General features: G+C 39.5%; 1 protein-coding gene across 5 annotated transcripts in view; it reads left to right on the top strand.

The window, feature by feature from the left end:
• Positions 1-20,343, top strand: part of ptpn12 (protein tyrosine phosphatase non-receptor type 12) — a 41,151-nt gene extending 20,808 nt beyond the window's left edge. Inside the window, exons 6-18 of one of the 5 annotated variants that reach the window (XM_008400756.3) lie at positions 851-922; positions 1,056-1,115; positions 2,216-2,358; positions 2,955-3,021; positions 3,103-3,180; positions 4,104-4,202; positions 6,643-6,728; positions 11,620-11,809; positions 12,867-13,806; positions 17,000-17,071; positions 18,301-18,354; positions 19,344-19,424; positions 20,208-20,343. In XM_008400756.3, coding sequence (XP_008398978.2) covers positions 851-922; positions 1,056-1,115; positions 2,216-2,358; positions 2,955-3,021; positions 3,103-3,180; positions 4,104-4,202; positions 6,643-6,728; positions 11,620-11,809; positions 12,867-13,806; positions 17,000-17,071; positions 18,301-18,354; positions 19,344-19,424; positions 20,208-20,269 — 2,004 coding nt within the window. In that variant the 3' untranslated portion in view covers positions 20,270-20,343. Of the gene's footprint in view, positions 1-850; positions 923-1,055; positions 1,116-2,215; positions 2,359-2,954; positions 3,022-3,102; positions 3,181-4,103; positions 4,203-6,642; positions 6,729-11,619; positions 11,810-12,866; positions 13,807-16,999; positions 17,072-18,300; positions 18,355-19,343; positions 19,429-20,207 lie in introns of all 5 variants that reach the window. The other 4 variants (XM_008400757.3, XM_008400758.3, XM_017302896.2 and 1 more) reach the window with 4 other exon arrangements.
• Positions 20,344-20,587: the final 244 nt, after the last annotated feature.

Below are 20,587 nucleotides of genomic sequence, written 5' to 3'. Positions count from 1 at the left end.
TGCACAACCTTCAACAAAATCTCAAAGAATTGTTTTTTCCCCTCCCAAGGTTTCATTCTTTGGCATTACTGTTGAAGGTTGTTTATCCTTGAAGATTTTCAGATTTTCTAGCGTTTCTTTGTGGATGTTTTTGTCTCTCCTGCATGTACCGGAACGTCTTTATATTTTTAAAAAAGCATTTTAATAAAAACCTTGAATACGTTTCATTTGGGTTGAAATAAATTGCTTGTATTTCCTCGTGTGTATTCGTGCTACACTATTATGCTCATATCTGATAATAAGGTATTTAAATAAGCAGCTTATGGCTGTGGGAGGAAGATTAAATCAACTTTGCATATTCGATTGTGTTTATTTAGATTGATTTGAAAAAATCTTTCCAATCTGTTCAAGCACAGCATATTTTTAAAACTTTTATGCATGATTAATTAAAGGGGAAGCAGTGTTATAGCAAGAAAACTTTAAATTACAGAAAAGAAGAAAACCATTTTAAGAGGATAGTTGAAAGATTTCTGTCTATTAAAAAAATGTAATAAAATGAGAATCTGAAGAGATGTGGTTATATATAATCAGAATTTAATATTTGTGTAAGACAAAATGAACGCAAAAGAAAAAACAACTGATCAATATAAATGAATTGCAAGTCTTGTTTGTACTTTTTCCGTCACCAAACATCCTTCAGCAGTTGAGAGTCCACACTTGTCAAAATAGACTTTTCTGTCTTTTTCTGCTTTAATTCTCATTGCCTTTGTTCTTGTCACTTCGATTGTGTACTTCAGACTACAAAAGGTTTGTGTGCGCAGGAAGCAGCGGCATCTCCCTTTGTGGTAACGGCTTCTCTGTTCTGCTTTAGAAAAAATGCGAGCGGTATTTTCCATCACGAGACGAGGAGCCCTTGAGTTTCGGCCCTTTCAGAATCTCCTGTGTAAGTCGAGAAACGTGCAATATTACAGGCGTGTGTTGAAATAAAGAGAAGCGTTCATCTCACACTGTGTTGTGATGTGCGGCTTCAGTCAGGGATTATTAAAAATGTTGATTTTTTCATCTTTTTTTTCAAGGAATCGGAGCAGCAAAGAACGGACTACTTTATCAGGACTTTGACGGTGCAGAATAATAACGTGAGTCCTAAAAGATCACAAGTCTTTGTGTTCTGTAGTTGTTCATAATTATGAAATTAAAGAAAAAGCATTAGCTTTATGTTTTTTCAATGAAGCTGGAAAGTGTTGTTTTCTTTTCTATTGAGCCTCTTTAACTCAAACACCCCTAAATGAAATTCAGTGTAATCAGCTGCCTTAAATACAGCAGTAAATAGTCAATCTGTGTTGCATAATCTCAGTCGACGCTCAGCTGTTCTGTGAAGGCCGTGGAGGTTGTGTGTGTTGTGGAAAACTAACACTGCATCAACCCATGCACACACTTTCTATGATGAAGCATAGTGGCAACAGCATCAGCCGGATGCAATTTTTTGTTTTTTGTTTTTAGCAGGAAGTGGTCAGAGTAAAGGTGGGTGGAACTAAATACAGGGCAGTCATGAGAAAACACTCCTGCTAAAGACTGGAAACAGAGGCAGAGGCTGACTTTTAGTAACTTGAACCACACAAAAAAAACTTTTATTTTTAATCTGAGAAACAGAAGACAGAAGAGTCAGAACACTTTTTATGTTGTCTGTTTGGTTTTTCCTACATTGATTTACACAATGCGTCTTTTCTGGGAAAAAAAGAAACAAAAACATAAAAAAATTAAAATCCAATTTCTGTTCCCCACTACTGCTTTCAACTTGGACATTTTGGTCTTCATGGCAAAATGTCCAGAGGGCAATAATTTTGATCGGAGCGTACAGAATCCCAGTCCGAGTTCAACCCTAAAACCAGCTGAGAGCGTTGACATTCACAGATGCTCACCATCCACTCTAACTGAGCTACTTAGCAAAGAAGCTGCAACAATTTCAGTTTCCAGATGTGCAAAGCTGGTAGAGATGTGCCCTGAAAGACTTGCAGCTGTTGCAGTAAAATGCGGTTTTGTATTGGCTTAGGAGGGGCTGAAAACCCATTCCACTCTTCAGATTTTTATTTTTCATTTTATTTTTTTGTTGTAAAACAAGGCAGAAAACCAAATTCTGCTCTGCTTTGTTTCAGTTTATCATACATCCAGTAAAAGAATAATAAAATAAATTTTCAAAATCTGCTCTTTAAGTTTAACTATTTATTTTGCCCTGCAGGAAACACGGAGGATATCTCAGTTCCATTACATCAACTGGCCCGATCACGACGTCCCATCGTCGTTCGACTCCATATTGGATATGATCGGACTGATGCGGGAATACCAGGAGAACGACGACGTTCCTATTTGTGTTCATTGCAGGTAAGCTCACACAAAAATAGCAAAAATATGTGATTATTATAACACATATTACTATAGCTTTGGACTATCATACTGATCAAAATGACAGCAATTATTAAGAACCCATAATTATTTAAGAGATTGCATTAAAAGAATGAGCGTTCAAGTTCACCGCTGCACATGTGTTTGCTCACAAGCGCACAGGCTTGCCTCCATGTGTGTGTAATAAGCTGTAATGAGCAGCCTGGGGACGTTTCCGGGTTCCTGTGTCACCCAGCAGGACTCAAAGCTGCGTGTCTGTTTCTGTGAAGATGCTTTGTGTGGGCTGATGTGGAGACAGCCGGCACTTTAGAGTCACAGCAAGCTGTTTGACAGCATGAGATCAGGTTTTATGATTTTATACATAAGCAGCGATTAGCCTCTATAGCTTCTGTCGCCTTCCTGTCTGCAGAAGGTGTTGCTCTGCTTTTTAAACATCAATTTTTTTTAAGTGTATATTGCCTGGCCGCTAATAGAAAATAGAGCTAGCATTTGGAGAGTTTTCATCTTAGCCGTAGGATTAAAACTCTCGTGTGTGTGTGAGTGCTTTCTTTGATGGGATTTGTTTGTGTGTGCAGTGCAGGTTGTGGGAGGACGGGGGCTATTTGTGCCATTGACTACACGTGGAATCTTCTCAAAGCTGGGGTATGCAACAAATACGAACCTTTGACACCTTATTCTTCACATCAACCTTAAAATCCAACGTCCACTCCAAACTCTTTCTAGAAAATTCCAGAGGACTTTAACGTTTTCCGGTTGATCCAAGAGATGAGGACGCAGCGGCACTCAGCTGTCCAAACAAAGGTTTGTTCTTACTTCTTCTTCTAACAGCATCCAAAATGGATTCCTTTATTTAGGGAGGCATGATATCACTTCTGATGTCACAACATGTGATGAAATGATCAGTAAAGATATTACAGATCATTTAAAATGATCATTAGGTTATTATTTTAAATGATCTGTAATATCGTGACTTTGCTGTAGTTGCCTTCCTGTTATCTGCTGAGGTTGGACTCACAGTTTGAATAAAAAAAATTGCATCCTTCCCTCACTGCTGCCTTCGCCACTGAAGTGTGGCCTTCGCCACACTGAAGTGGCGAATACCAAGCACAAGTACAATGTGCTTGATATTCGTTAGCTGAATGAAAAATATTACATTATTTTCCCTTTTTGTTTCTTTTTTTCTTTTGCTGAAGTAGGCGAAGAACAGATTCTTTTCCTTTTCCTTTTTGTTTTACTCTCCGACCACTAGCTCAAAACTGGCTAATCCTGGTCACTTTTTTCCTTATGCAATCATCAGCATTTAGGAAATGCTTTTATTATGATTTTATTATTATAACATTATTGATTGGTATAAAGCAAGTTGGACCCAGTTACATCGATTTCTTTCATTTTAAGACAGACTGGATTTGTTTCAATCAGCTGCGGTCGTCTTCCCTGATTCTTGTCTGACTTTTCCTCCAGGCTGTTTGAATGTCACAACATTCTTGTTTTGCCGGTTGAGACTGTTAAGCCAGTATTTTTGAAGTTCATTTCTTGTCGATTTTCATACCGTGCTTTTTTTCCCCCTAACATGCATTAGATTTATAGACTCTTCCTAAGAGAAACATTCAAGATGAATGAGTTTTTAAATTTAAACCGAGTCACTGAATCTTTCAATTGTATCATCAACATTTTATTCCTCTGCTTGGCCTGACTCACTTTGCCTTTATCCTCTCTCCATCTAGGAGCAGTATGAGTTGGTTCACAGAGCAATCGCTCAGCTTTTCGAGAAACAACTGCAACTTCTGGAGAGCCCCACCAGCACGCAGATACATGATGGCATGGTACGACACGCTCACATTGCACTGATTTCGTCTGGTGTTGGAGAGACAGGATGTGGCTGAGTAACACTTGGAGTAGGAAGAAGCCAAATAATTAGTCACAGGGGGGATAGAGGGAAGGAGAAAAGGAGGAGAGTCTGCCGTCTGAAAACTCAGAAGATCAGGAGGGATTGTGCCTGAAGGAAAAATATCTTTTCGTTCAGGCTAATGCCAGACAAGCTCCTCTGTTGGAAGAAAAAAAAAAACTTTTGTTCTGTCTGCCACCACTGACCTCATTGAGGCTTTTTTTATGCTGTCTTCCATCATGACGAAAACATGGATACAAACCGATCTCGTATTGTTTTAGAGGGGATACGGAGTCAAAATGTTAATGTAACGGTTCTCTCAAATTCACAGAATTGAGATGAGTAAAACCAGGTGATTATAGGTGATTTTCAAACCTGCAACTTCACACAGTCTTCCTATAAACCAGCTCTTACTGAAAACCCATGATGCCCCCACCACCGTGTTTTACAATGTGAACTTTGCGCACTTCCTAATTTTCTGCAACACTAAGGTGTTTGCACAAAGAAAAGTTTCATTTTTGTCCCTCTGACCAGAAAAACTTCTTACACATACTGGTTTGTGGTAAGCCAACATGTGGATAACAAATAAACATTGTTTTATTCATTGGTAACAGAATAAAATGGGCAGAATACATCCAAAATGTTTCAGATTGTTACTTGTTCATTTAATCATGTAGCTTTTTTTGCCTTCCATTTTACAATTATGCATTACTTTCTGTAAGTTTAGGACATAAAAACCCAGTTGGATGGTTGTTCTAATGTCAGAAAGTGTGAAAAAGTTCACCTTCTTTTAGCGCCATATCATGCCTCTTTCTTTTAAAGCTGACATAATGTCGTGAGGTCTTACGAAATGTCTGCTTGCAGGGTTTGGTAAGATTACCACATGATTTCATTATCATCACAACTTGCTCGGAGTCCTCTTCAGTTATCTCTTCAACAACTGTTTTTGATGTGTTTCTGCTTCTGTGCAAACAATAGGAAGATTGTAATGTCTAAAAACCACAGATGATGAGAGTTCTGGCAGAAAACCAGACGACTTCCTGCTCAGGAAGCTCTGGTATCGATGCACTTTGACTCTTAAACGAGAGACACCAGTCCTTTGGGAAAGGGCAACAAATCTTTCGGTTTTTAAAAATACAGAGTATCTGTTTTCCACAGTGCGTCTTTGTCTCTGAAGGTGAACCAGAATCTTTCTAAACATAAGATACTGTCTTACCGTATATAAAAAGAGAAGGGAACTGGAAAGCGATGACGTTCTGTCGCACGTTATTAAACAATGTTGCTGGGTGCAGCTGATCCGGCTGTTTCTCTGCAGAGATCACATCCTGATGAGAGCGACGCTCCCACATGCCTCCGCTACGTCTGAGCCGCCAGATTTTTAATTTACCCTCCCCAGATCTCGCAGCGGTGTTCGGAAACGTTCAGGATTGATGTGTGGGTGATTCCAAAACAATGGCTGACCCTGAGGGAGCCAGACAAATCTAATAAGATAGAAATAAGTCTGCACTAAACGGAAACGGTCCTTATTCCCTTAAAAACATCACATTAAGGTTCTTTTCGCATGGAAAACTATCATCGATGTTCTAATGAAACCCACTCATTACACATTAATTTATGTCGTTTGATGCAATAAACAACAAGAGCAAAAAACAAATTAATTTTAATATTCCTACAGGAGTAGGACATGACAAAATAATAATAAAATGTGACACTTTAGTACATTGTTGCATTTAAACTCGTTGCATTATGTTTTTTGCTGCTGATTAAAACTTCTGTTACTTGTTTGGTAGTCCAAAAACAAACTCCTGTCTCAGCCCACCGTTTATCAGAGAGATGATCTGATTAAGTTCCTTCGCAGACTGACTCATGTCCAGTCTGCCATTGTTAGTGATTACTATGCCCACACAAGGTGCTCCACACGGCAACAGGAACAATGAAGCCTACACATACGCTCATCCCACACTCGTTTCTGCGCTCGATGGTCTCCCACCAAACATGTTCGCATACGTGTTCGATTAGTGAGCCAGAGCTTTGGACGTTTGCTACCAGAGGCTCTAGTCTAGTATAAGAGTTTATGGCCATTAAAGTTTTCGCAGGCAAAATAAAATAAAAGCTAGAGAAAAGCAAGAGAAGAAGAAAGGAAAGTAGTTTGGAGGAAGGCGGTAACTTTCAGAACTATTTTCTCTATTCTGGAGCAGTTTTGCTGCAGTCACTTGTAACTTTTACTCTTAGAGCATCTTAAGGGGAAGAAAGAATTTAATTTATGGTTAAATTCGAAGTTTAACCATAAACTTCGAATTTGAAAAAGGTGTGAGTTTGTGTGTATATATATATATATATATATATTTTTTTTTTTTTTTTTTTTTTTGTCTGTGCAGAACGAAAGCAGTCCGGACAAAACGAGCATTCAGTCAGACGAGGAACGATGGGACACCCCGCCGCCTAAACCTCCTCGCATTCGAAGGTAATACTTCATCCTCCTCATGTTTTCCTGTTAATATTTCTACCAAACAAGCTAAACTCAACCGTTGAGAATAAACCAAGTCACATTCATCCTCCACAGAGATGAATTAACAGGTTCATCCTCGGGTTGACGAGTAGGCGGAACGCTGTTGAACATAGCAGAGGTGGTGTTATGTTGGGAGAAAAAATAAATAAATTACAATACTGTACGTTTCTGTCAGTGAATGCATGACCTGACGACAGAGAAACGGTTCCTGGCTCCTGTGCTCTGAATCAACCCGCAGATGCAGCCAGCCTTTGGTTTTTCAGTAAGCCTTTGTTTGGCTGGTTATGGCTACCAGAGGCAAAGTTGTATCTATAAATCATTTTGCAACTCGCTGCAACACTGTGCAACTCTACATAACGTTGGATACAACGCAACCCGAGGCGAGTTAAAGTTTTCATCTTTCTCTGTAAACAAAAAGTCTTTAAAGCACATCCAGACGCTTTGTTTCAGACACCAACACTTTGATGTTTTATATATATAAATACATAGTTATCCTCTTTTTTAAATATATTATTTCTCTTTGTTTCTTTATCATCTCGTTTTTTTGCTCATTTCTTCCCCCTCTCCCCTTCCTTCACTTGACATTTTTCTACTTCAGCTGTGCAGTATGTGCCCATCAGGGGTTCTGCTCCACTTCTTACAGTCTATCCACAGAATGCATTACCCTCCCCCCCATTACTTGCAGCCATATATAACACTTGACAACTTTTTTAACAAGGTTGAAGGATGCCTAAAAGTTGCCTCAGTACTAAAGCTTTAATGTCTGAGAGGATGTCTTCTTGCCAGGAGGCAGTATATCATTTCATATCTTGTTACATAAAGTTTTGACAAGAAATGTTTGCTTTAGCACCATATTGGGTGGTGGTTGTTCCTCTGCTTGATCATTTGTGGCATTTAGTGAATTCATTGTTTGCACATGCAGCTGCAGCAAAACAGCCTAGATATTTTTGAAGACGGTGTCTTAGGTTTAAACTCGACAACTAAATTTAAAGGCTTTTATTTCTGTTAGTTTCAGGCTGGCAGATTACAATGGCTTGTCATTTCCATGTCCAAAGTTGAAAAATGTTAAAAAATGATTGAAATAAATTGTATGAATGGCGATTTGTCCAGCAAAAAGTAAATTCTAAGACAAACATTGTCAAAAATCACAAGCTTGATCTAGATGTAAAGTACTTAGAGATGTAAAACTTTGTGACAGTCCCTGTAATTCTCTGACGAGAGACCACTTTAGACAAACATTTTAATTAAAAGAATTGAATTTTTTGACAAAGAAAATGGATAAATGGAAAATTCTGGCATCATTCAGATAAACGTAATTATTCTTGCTCTATTTCTGACCAGTATTATCATCAGATCTCCCATTTCTCCTCGCAACTGTTTCCCATAGTATTTTATATTAGCAAGCTGTACAGTTGCTTTGTAAAAATCAGTGAAGGGAAGCAGCTAAAAGTCACAACATGTCAGCCATGTCCATTGTCTCCAACCTAAAAAGTAACGTCTGGCTAATATTACATGTTGGTAATTAAAAGTCGGGACATAAATATTTTGTAACCTCTCATTCATGTAGCTCAGACACTGGGAAAAAAAATCAAGGCAGAAGAGCAACTGCCTATTATGAGTAAACATGTTCAGTTTAGTTTAAATGGATATTAGCATTTGTTTTTGTGCAGAGTACACATCAGAAAGTAAAAGTTACTGGAAAGGTCCATATTTTGTTTTTGGAGAAATTTCACTTTCTCAAACATTTGTCTCAGTGCCGTTTATTTTGTCAGGAAAATGTTTTTCTGTTGCCGCTACACCACCAACCATTTTTCTGAGGTAAACAAACTCAACCAAAGTTCTAGTTTCATAAATATGACGACATCCGATCTACTTTTTTTTATTGCTTTCTCTTATCAAATTCAGACTCTTCTACTCTTACTTTCCTTCATTTCCCCCCCTTTTTTTCTCCCCTTTGGTTTGATGGGAAACATTTTCCAGAGCTCCTAATTTTAGGATGTGGCTGTAAGTGAGCTGTTTACTGAAGAGCTTCTTTCCTGTTCTTATTAAAACACACAAATTTAAAGTTTGAGACGCAGCCAAGATAGCAAGATTTTCTGGAGGTGGGACAGAAGAGGGTATTCTGGGTGTCTCTTACGCCTCCTGTCCTCCTCTGACGTCTCAGTATGCCTCCTCTGTCTCTCAAGAAGTAATGTGAAGAACTTATTCAAGCCTAATCTGCTGATGGTACAAGCTATTTTTATCCAGATAAGCCACGTTCTCCCACTGGGTCACTTTGGTGAGTGTGTGTGTTTAAGGGAAATTATAGTTGTGTGTGTGTGAGAGAGAGATGGAGGGAGATACAGCAGGAGTGGAGTCATGGCTTTGTCACGTGCTTATTTACACCACACTCGGCTTTTAGTCCTCAATAGCTCTTCAGTTCTCGCTCAGAGTGTGTTTCCAACATCTTAAATATTGAAAGAAAAGAGCCTTACTTGTCCGGCTCGACGGAATGAGGGAGCGACCTAAATATGTGTGACGCTCTGCCACTTTTCTTGGTTGTCAGTGTGAATCTATTGAAATGCGACGGGGGACAAGCAGACGTCTTTCTCAGCTTCCCGTCCGGAGCGTCCACGAAAGCGAGCAGCAGAAACCGTGCCGCTGTTTAAAACGCAACGCGCTCTCTGAGGAGAGCTCAGCAGAGGAGCTGGATAGAGTAACATGTAGGAGTTACTTAACAGATGCCTTTGTTAATCTTATTATGAAGTGTTTGAATCGTCCCTCGCTACTTCACATTTCGTTTCTAAGCAGCCAAACCTTTTTCCTAACCTTTTAAGCTGATCTTCTCCGTGGTTCTCTGAGGTTTCTGAATCTCCCTCTGAGTTTTTCTTTGGACTTTAACCGCTTGTCTTCTAATGAGAAAAGCGAGTGACGCTTCGGTGTGTCAAGGTGAAGGAAGAGCTGTGCCAGAAAATAAACATGTTCATGATTTACCAATGTAGTATTCCTAACTTCACCTAAGATCATGAGATATGGATTATTTAAAAAAAAAAGAGACACTGTCGACAATAAGCTGGTGGTTGTCCTTTCTTAATGAGAAAACATTGAGGGCTTTTTTGTCCTGCAATTGTTCATTAGTCAATTTAGTTAGTAAGGATTGAAGGAGCAACTGAAGTCCAGAGAAAGCTTGTAAAGTTTATTTAGACCACTTTAATGGACTAAGAATAAAGATGAGCATGGCTGGAGCGAACCATTGTTTTAGTAATCAAGTATTCCATTGGTTATTCCGACAATTAATCGATTTTTCATTTAACAACTTAAGTCGCTTTCATACAATATTAGAAAGACAGAAAACGATTCAAATCAATTCCTTTTTTAAATAAGGAAAGAAACATTGCCTAAAAGACAGCAACACATTACTTTACTGTCTTAACATTCAATAAACTTCAAAAATACAAAATATTACTTGTACAATTTTTGTTTAATTGCTGCTTTGAGTATGTTTTTTTGCAAACGGCCTCTTAGCAATTGATCACTTACTTAAGTTAGTTGACGATTATTTGAATAACGTGTTCATTATGATTAATTCGATTAATCGTTTTCTTGTGTCTTGTGCTGGTTTTGGTGTCGTTCGTTTCTAGAGAACACAACAATTTCTGTCCCCTACAAATCATTCAAGTTTAATCTCATGTAGTTTTATGCAGATAATCCATATCCCTACAGAAGCAATCAGCGTCACCGGAAGTCGTCATTGTTATCGTTAAATAGAATTTTTTTCCTCACGAGACAACAAATATGATAAAAATTAGATATCCTCTTTGGTGTTTTTTTTTTTTTTTCTTTATTAAAGAGGGCAAAAGGATAATGTTTAGCCTAATGTGCTACAGTTCCCAATAGGTGATTTTTGGGATTCAGCAGAACATTATCACAGTTCGAAAAGCTCTGCGCTTCAAAAATAAAACTTAATAATAACTCGACTTTGTGCCGTTACAGTATTTATAAAGGAAAGCAAACATCTCGTGGGCTTACTTTCTTCAATGTCTAACAGCTTCCTCTGCCTCAGCTGAGCGTAACACAGAGACAAATAAACAGTGAGAAGCTCAGCAGTTTGCAGCCTCTTTCAAAGAATAAGCCAGTGACAGCTGTACTCCAGAAACTTAGGCTTAATGACAAAGGCTTTTATGGCCCGACTGCCGCACAGAAGGAAAGGAAATCCCCTTGTGCTTCTAGCCTGTCTGACTTTCTGTCTGTCTGCCTTTGATCCACGCAGCCTCAGTCATGTGCTCTTGAATTAGCACACCACCACATCCTTTCGCTGTTTCTCCGCACCGCTGCCGTTGCATGCGCACCGGCGTGTAAACGCCCGTTTTGGGGGAGTGGAGCGATGCCTTGGTGTGTAACTTTGTATCCTGTGTGTGATTCACACTTATATGCAGCTGAATTTGTGCAACAATTAAAGCTCAACATGCACTACTTGTGCATTTTAGAGATTTATTTTTTTTTAATAATTTTTTTATTTATTTACAATCCCTGAATCTAAACTTTGTTAAAGAGAAATAAATCAGATTCTAAGGATGTTTTTCCAGTTTGCTCAGATACTATTTTAACCATAAATCCACAAAATATGGGCTGAAAACGTTGTGGGAGTCAAACCCTGAAATCTGGGAACATGTAATTTGTCTCAGCAGAGCAACTCTGGACTTTACTGCCAGACTTTTTGAAAGCCTGCCCTCTAGTGGTGATATCCGAGAAATATTCCTTTTCCCCATTAAACAGAGTGTGAAACAAGTGGAATGATTGTTAAATTGTCTTTTTACCCTCTTTCCATCAGAAACTAATCATTTTCTTCCTCTGTGGTTTGGCGTAGTTCACAGGTGGAAGGCGACGTTAAGGAGGAGATTCTCCAGCCCCCCGAGGCTCACCCCGTCCCCCCGATTCTCACCCCGTCTCCCCCGTCTGCTTTCCCCACCGTCACCAACGTGCGGCAGGACAACGACCGCTACCATCCCAAACCTGTCATACATGTCCTGGATACCACGCAGCGCAGCCTGAAAGAGGTAAGCCGAACTATATTTTTTTAACATATTCGTTCGTTTTACGTGTGACTGAAGGATGTGTAAAAACGCATGAAAGATGGTAGAGAGCGCAGAATTTTAGTAAAGTTAATTTAAAATGTTATGAAGCCTGGTTGTGTTGTTTCCTTTAGGTAATTTTATGCTAATTGAACATTAAGTTTGTTTGTAGAAGCTTTGTTGTGCGTCCAAAATGAAATTAGATGTGACTGAGGCTTTATTTACATAAAGATCTTTGAATAAAAAGTGATTTAAGAAAATGAACAAATTCCCTCAAGGTCTGATTCTCATCTCTTCTCCCGCAAAGCAATAACAAACTCTACTGTGGCTCAGCTTGAACAAGGAAATGAGTAGATCTCATAAACTGTATGAATGTGGTTGGAAAACACCAGAGGCAGAAAAAGACAAAAAAAACAAAACAACAACAGACTACATACTAAACTATTACCATTTATTAAAATATTTGTGCTGTTGGAATATGTCACAGGAAAGTTTTGTGTTTGTCTTTTAAAGTTTTCTGTAAAATTCCCCATGAGCCATAGTTGGGTTTTCTTTACACTAACAAAACAAAATTTTATTTGCATATCACCAGATTAACTGAATGACCCACCAACAAAATAATACCTGATTGAGATGCAGCCAGGAATACAAACAAAGCTGCTCACGTTTTGCTCTCGTAATCGTTTGACCGATTGTCTTCAAGTCCGACTGACTTTAAGTTGTTACTGTTTCACAGCTTAAAAGGTGCTTTTAAACAAATGTTGACTGCACCGTAAAACCTGATTTGTTCTTGTCTTTACTATTAGCTTTAATTTATAATTTTTAAATGGCACAAAATGAGAAAATGCTCTTGTAAAACAGACTTCCTAGAAAAGAAGCAACAAGTTCCAGAATTGGCTATGTGTGCTGAAACGTTTGGCTTCATTTATAATAATTATCAGGTTAAATCTAGGATTGCTTCATAATAAGAAAATCAAAGATTGCTTTGTTGGATGTTTTTTTCATTCCGGAGATCACACTTCTCGTTTCTTGCTGGTTACAGAACGAAGAAGCGAACAAGCAGCAGAACCGGTCCGAATCCAGTCTCAACAAACCTGCCAGCCAATCAGAGCCCAGGGATCCGAATGTACAAAGCCAGAATCGACAGACCCAGGTCTCGCACCTGGACCTGAACGACAACTACAACAGCAAATCCTCGTCGACGTCGACAAAGTCCGAGTCGGGCCCGAGCCAGACTCCGACGCCCTCCTCGCCCCTGTCGCCGGTCGTCGAGTGCTGCGGCGCCCCTCGGATCGAGAGGAAGCTCAGCATAGAGATCAAAAAGGTTCCGCTGCAGGAAGGACCTCGCAGCTTCGACACCTCCTCCTCCACGGGAGCCAACAGTTCGACCACCAGTGGCTCCACGCTGCAGAGGGCCCACGCCTTCAAAGCCCGTTCCGGTCAAACCCTGCTGACGTCCAGCTCTTCTCTGTCGGAGGACTCCGGGACCGAGGGGGGGTTGGGCGGATGCGGAGAGAGCCACTCGGACGAGGGCGTCCTGACCAGACCCAACCACCTTCCCGTGACGAGTGACGGCAAGGAGAAGACGCAAGACGCGAAACCCGGCCACGCGACATGGACACACTCCTGCAACAGCCCCGAAAAACCGTTTCCCAAGACCTCCTCCTCCTCTTCCTCCTCGGACAGAGCCGCTCCATCCTCCTCTTCCTCGTCCCACATATCCTCCTCCTCGTCGTCGTCCTCCTCCTCCACTCCTGTCAGGACTGCGCTCAGTTTCACCAACCCCCTGCACTCCGATAACTCGGAGGAGGAGGGGAACGAGGAGATGTCCGAGCTGAAGGAGGGTTATCACAAAAACGTCTCCACGGCGACAGGCACCGTGACGACCTCGCCTCCCCTTGGGACCCAGCAGTCGGTCAGAAAGGTGCTGCCCATGTCCATCGCGGGACAGAAGATCCCATCACCCTCTGCAAGCCCAACAAGTAAGTCGAGCTGTTTTCACTTTCTAATTCAATATGTCACCTCTTAACACCCTTTTACTTATCCACTTACGCACTTTTTCAATTTTCACCTTAAATAATTTAAAATTGTTTTGTGTCATAGACCATCTCAAGTCGATGCATAATTATTAAGCCTGTCTCAATAAATAAGTAATTAATATAAACTTCAGTTGTTAATATTGTTGAAAAGTTGCCATTTTGATAAACAGACTAGTTAGTTTGCATTATGTGCCACTTTGGCTGTTTTCCCTGTCTAAAGTGAACAATTATTAAATGTTTAGAATATTTTTTTTATCTTTGAGTGGGTGTACTTGCATTAATATGCCATTAGTTGAATATGGTCTCAAAATGGCAATGCTATCATTTATCACAATAATTTCTGGAATAGTTTATCGTCCTGCAAAATTTGTTATTGTGGCTGGAACAATAATAATTGAGTGGAAGGAAAATGTCACATCTGAAAACATGGTGTGAATTTCTCGCTTTATATATAAAAGTATACACATATATATATATATATATATATATATATATATATATATATATATTGCTCAAAAAAATAAAGGGAACACTTAAACAACACAATATAACTCCAAGTAAATCAAACTTCTGTGAAATCAAACTGTCCACTTAGGAAGCAACACTGATTGACCCGACGAGGGTCCCCGTTGTCAATCAGTGTTGCTTCCTAAGTGGACAGTTTGATTTCACAGAAGTTTGATTTACTTGGAGTTATATTGTGTTTTTTAAGTGTTCCCTTTATTTTTGAGCAGTGTATATATATATATTATATTATTCATTGTAGATCCAAAACTTCTCTATTAATTGAAAAGCATCTAAATTCTTTTAGGCATGGTTAAACTAATTTATCAGCAGACATAAGAACAGGATTCAAGTTTAAGAAATTAAATTAAAGTGATTTGGGTGCAGCATTGTCTCTTCAGTAAAAGTGTCCGGAGTTATACTTATTATCAAAGTTTTGGTAGTTAAAATACAAGTACTTTATATTGTACTTAACATTTTCCATTGCAAGAAATTTGTCAATAGTAATTTTACCTTGATTAAAAATCAAAAGTTTAATAAATAAATTTATGTCATTCTTTAACCTTTATGTATTAAGTGTTTTTGTTATAAAACGGAGTGCTTTTCCTTCCACTTCGCAATTATGCACTACTTTGTGTTGGTCTGTTTTCTGGTTTGTGCTTCAAAATGTGGGAAAATTCAAGGATCTTTTGTTTTTGCAAGACACTCTTAACAAATCCTCTTAACTTAAGGGGAAAAAAACTCATCATAAGACACACAGGAAGCTTATAAGTAGAAGCAGAGGGAACAATGTGCAGCACTATTACTCCATGTGTCTTGCTTAAAAGCATGACTTCTCACTAATTGGTTTGGTTTGCAAGGAATGCTGCAAACATTTGCAGCCAAACATCTGTCCAAACTCCCTCCTCTTTCCTCCCCTCCTGTCTGTGTTTGTCCAAGCGATTGGTTTGGGAATGAGAGCGAAATCCTGCGGTTGTGTGTGAACTTGAGTGCATGTCGGATGGCTAAGGATCAACACTGCATGATACTGATTGGTGCCACATTTGTGCACGGCGGGGCTGAACAGAGCAGTGTCACCCTGTTGGCTTGTTTTGTCCTCTGCTGCCATGACTACAGGATGTGGGTTTAGTCAATTGGTGGTTTAAAGGCTGAAATTCCTCCTGATCTTTTATTGATTCTCTCTCTTTTTTTTTTCCTATTCTGGTTTATGGTGGTGGAGATGTTTGTTCTCGCCGTCGTAACGATGGTTAGTAAGGTTGAGCGTCTTGGCCTGCTTCGCTTTCTGGCACTCTTTTCGGCAGTGGCGATTTTACTTACCGCTGGCTAACGGCGGCTGTTTGATTGTTGCAATGATCTAATGGCTGCTTGTTGATGAGGCGAGCAAGCTGCAGCATCGTGGTGGTTGGATGAACTTTATTATTGAATTCATAACTAACAACAGAAGATGGAAGTTACTTCGAACGGAGACGCTCTAATCGGGGTTGGCACTAATAAACTTGAAGACGTGTGGCTGCATTTTAGTCGTCTGAAGGATAAAATTATTAGCTTGGATGTCAGATTTACTAACGTTTATGTAAATCTGACATCGGCGAGAAAAAACATGAACTTCAAATATTCAAATATCTGAAGAAGCATATTCAATGTGATTTACTTGATTTGCATATTTATTGTTATGATTAAAATGCTCAGAAGACACTAACAATAAATCATTTACATCAGCTAGGAATTATTGTAAATACTAGGGCATATTTATTAAAGCTTTTAGTTATTCAATTTTAAGAATATTAATACAATTTCTTACTAGAAACCACCAACTTAATCATTTTTGTTTATTGAACAAGGACCTAAATACAGCTGGAACCTGGAGATTATAATAAATTAAATATGAAATTGTTTATGTACAGTTATGTTATGGCTATTGTTCTCGTTATTGTCATGGTCGCCTTTAAGCATGTTTACTTTTTGAGCGACATGCGAATGTTTAAGCCCTCGTAACGTCTGTGACGAAAACTAATAAAGGACAGAGCAGTGGTTTTCTATGATAAAGTGATTAAAGGCTCGTTTTTACACGTATTATGTAGCAGTTTCAGCAAAACTACATTTTCTCCCTCAAGTCGAAAACTCTGTTCAAGAAAAATATATTGGCTCTCGCTGGCGGGTGAAGCCTCAAACGCGTTCCTCATCAAACAACCCAGCTAGAGCAGCAGTAAATCTGCAGCCTCGCTATAAACGTGTCAACTAATCCGGAACGCGCACCCATAAAATATTAATACGATAGACGGACAAATAGATTAATATAATTTCAAACCTACACAGTGTGCAGGCATAAAACTTTTAAGATGTGAATGTCATCTACGCCTCAAAAACAGCGATATTGATGGAGGAAGGGCCTTTCTTTTGGAAAGTTAATATTGCGGAGAGTAAATCTCAACAGTGAAAGAAAACAGGCATAAATATTACTTTAGTGCTCAATCTTTGGAATATTAAAATGTCACAAATCCCTCTGGAATAATAAATGATATTGGAAACAAGAGCAGTGTTTCAAATCACAGCAGACTACTTTCACTTCTCTTTCTCTTGTCGGCCAGTTGTTAACTGTCCCTCTCGTTTGCCCTCTGACCTCTTAACCCAGACTGCTGGGACAGTGACGACTCTCCTCCCCCTCTCCCTGAGAGAACCCCCGAGTCCTTCATACTGGCCACAGGTGCGTTTGTGTTGGTCACAGTCTTCAGGTGGGTGAATCTGCGGTGGCGCAGATTCACTGGGTTGCCTCCATGCTGTCGGCCATCTTTTCCAGAGCCGGATGGACCCATGAGGCTGAAATACAAAGAAGAGATGAGATGTGTTCAAGTGGTGGGCTGGCGCTTTTTGGGTTGTGATTAATTTCAGCGCTGTGTGTGGAAAGGTAATGATGTTTTCCTCATGTTTTGTGATGCTCTGCCATCCAAACAAACAAGTTGGAGCAGACGTTGTGCTTTTCTTGGAGACTTTACCGCTGTTTCGACACTAGAGGGCAGCATTGACCACAGGTCCCGTGAATTCACACAACAAACACTTATTCTGATTTTGTCACATTAAGCCCACATTGTGTGATGGACTAACAGAAAGTAGGGCATCATTGTGAATTAGAAGGAAATAGGTACACTGTTGTTTTTTGTTTTTGATTTTCCTTCAAAAAAGTCTCAAAAGTATGGTTTAGATTTGTAGTAAACGGTTTATATTCTCTCTGAAAGTTTGCAAAGGTATAGAATTGCACTTTTTAATGTCTAGATGACATGGGGAAAAAAAAGTCTTTTTTTTTATGTGGAGTTTTTTTATTGTCTAAAAGAGAAAGATTAGTACTTCTGGAGAATGCACAGCAATTTTTGCTTAGTTGGTGTCGATTAATTTTAATTTCTGACACCTGCCGGTGTGTTACACTTAGATTTCCAGACTGATTTTAAAAATTGTGTTTGAAAAAATCTCGAATTTTGACATTGCAAGTGTGAAGGAACCCTGATTACAGCTGCTGGTGTTTTGGTGATTTGGGGATTTTCCTTAGGTGCATCAGAGTAAAGGGGACAGAATAGAAACGCATGCCACATTTTACAGATTGCAGATTTTAAAAAAGAAAACTGCTTTTTCTTACCATCTTCCACTTATGCCTCATTTTCTTTTGGTCCATCACAAAAAAAAATTATATTGAAGATGAACTGAAGTTATGTGAGCATCTTTTCAACGTGGGTTTATAAGACGGGCCAGCAGACAAAGAATTTAAAACCCGAGGCGCGCTTTGGAGCGAAGGTTTAGATTTTCCTCTTTATTTTTGGGTTTGGTAAAGTCTGATTCTGAAAGTAGCCTGAGTGGGATGAGTGTGTGACAGTATGTTCCTCTTTTCTCTTAACGTGTCCGTGAATAAAACTTTGAAACTGACCGATCGTCTTCCTCTCTCAGATCCTCTGGAAGTGAAAACATCAGCCTTAGCTGAGTGGAGCTGCTCACAAAAAGGTACAAACACTTTGGTTGACCTCTTCCCTCAGTTGTGGTTTTGGTTCTTTGCCTCGGTGTGTACAGGACCGATCGTTTATCTTTGCTCACAGAGGTGAGCGGAGAAGGAAATGGAAAGCTTTCATGAATTAGCCGCTGAGCGATAATCGCGACAACAGTAGTCAGGGGCAGCTGTTGGAGAAAGCGTGTGAGTAAAGCAGATAAAGGAGAGGGAGAGATAAAACAACTCTGCAGAGAGGTGCAATAAAAATGAGTGCTGTGAAGATTGTTTAATGATTGTTAGTGCCAATTTACTGCTTCACCGGTTCTGGTGCAGGTCTGCGGCTTCATCCGCAGGGAATTACTCTTCGACTTGGAAGTGTTTTTTTCACCGAGTGCAAATTTAATTTTAAGAAAACCGAGAGACTTCTTTTTATTTGGTCCCGTCAAGTCCCATACCAGTACTGCAGGGGAGGTATTTTCTTCCGACTAGCGATCACTTTGAAACAGTGTGGCATGAAGGTTTCAGCAGCTAATACAGTCTCTCTTTCACTGTGAATGTCATTGTAAAAAGGGCACAAAAACACAACAATTGATTAGATTAAGAAAATAATGAAGCCTGAGTGATAAAAGTTCTACAAGCCACGCAGCCCATAAAAGCAGGTTAGGACTATGACTGCAGCTGACATGCAGTACAGGAGGAAAAGGTTTTCTGGGTAATCATGTAAAAAAAAAAAAAAGTCTGGATCTGACCCCAAGCAGTAACCGAGATCGGATCAAAACATCTCCAGTCTGACTTATTCAATGTTTAAAAGCCAGACTTTTAAATCTGCATGGAATTTACCTCCTTGTAGTAGCTTTGATCAATTTTGCAACTTTTTAAAGAAGACCGTCTCACAGAAGCATGCAGATCTTCATTGCAAATTATTGTAGCCTTATCCACATTTTAAGTATTTCGTCAAAGCATTTTCATTTGAATTAATCTGTCTGTTTTTTGTTTTTATGTCCAGATGTCTCTGATTGTTCTGAGGCGTCGCCGGTGGTGTCTGCGTCAGACGGCGGCACAGCAGGAGTTAGCAAAGTAGACCTGGGTGGGTAAGTGTGCCGTCAACCTTCATTAATATATGTGACGTACTGGTCACCTTCAGTGGATTGCACAAATTATTCACATTCCTTTTGTGTTTTGTTCTTGGACTCTTATTTGCAACGCAGAATAACATCAGACATATTATTGTTTTTGAACGACCCAGTCAAAGTTCAGACCTAAATTAAATGAAGAATATTGATGTTCAAAGGTTCGCCATACAATCTGCCATTTTACAAAGAAGAATTTACAAATTTATTTCAGTCTCTAGATGTGCAAAGCTGGCAGAGACGCAACCTAAAAGACTTGAAGCTGTAATTTCAGCGAGCTGTTGTTCCACAAAAGTGTCGACACTGCAGTTCTTAACACGTATCCAAACCACTTCGGGCTTTTATTTGCAAAAAAAAAAAAAGAAACATTCATCATTTTTCTTTTACGTTAGTTATGTACCACTTTGTGTTGGTATGTCACATAAATTTCAGCAAAAATCATTGAAGTTTGTGGTTGGAATGTGACAAAATAGGAATAAGTTTAAAGAGGGTTTTAGGGGGTACAAGCCTGAAGGAAAAAAAAAAAAAAAAGAATCGCAGCACATTTGCAGAGAATGTTACTGACGGACATATTTTTTGATGTGTGGCGTTTGCCTTTGCTGAAGGGAAATCTAGCTTTGGACCGCGTGTGCCGGAAACATTTGGCTTTTAAGAGCAGGCAGAACGGAGGGAAACTTTCGGGTGCCATTTATTCTGTCCAAAGAAAAGCAAACCCAGCTAAAGAGCCTTTCTCCTTTCAGGGTTCGGTAACCGCTGCACTCAGCCCAAAGGCCCTCGAGAACCCCCTGTGAAGTGGACATGATGGAAGGATCCGTCCACCATCGGCTGCTTTCCCTGTTAGGATACGGCATCCTGACTGATCGGCCCAAAAAAGAACAGGCTGGCACACAGGAAAAGAAAATAAGAGACTTTTATTCCTGAGTTTTTGCTCCTCACATTGTTGACTTCTGTAGAAGCTGACATGGGATCTCTCTCTGTTATACTGATAGCGGGCTAAAAGAAGAGCCTAGTTTCTTCTTCTTTTTTTTTTTTTTTTTTTTTTTTTTTACACTAAATGAAGCGAGATCTAAGAGACTCTTAAACTAGTTTCAAGCCAAATGAGAAGAAAAGCAACTTCATC

Source organism: Poecilia reticulata, chromosome 23, assembly GCF_904066995.2.
Source record: "Poecilia reticulata chromosome 23, P_reticulata-male-v2, whole genome shotgun sequence".
NCBI classification, from domain to species: Eukaryota; Metazoa; Chordata; class Actinopteri; order Cyprinodontiformes; family Poeciliidae; genus Poecilia; species Poecilia reticulata.
Note: the sequence above shows the minus strand (reverse complement) of the source record. Positions and strands in the feature narration are given on the sequence as shown.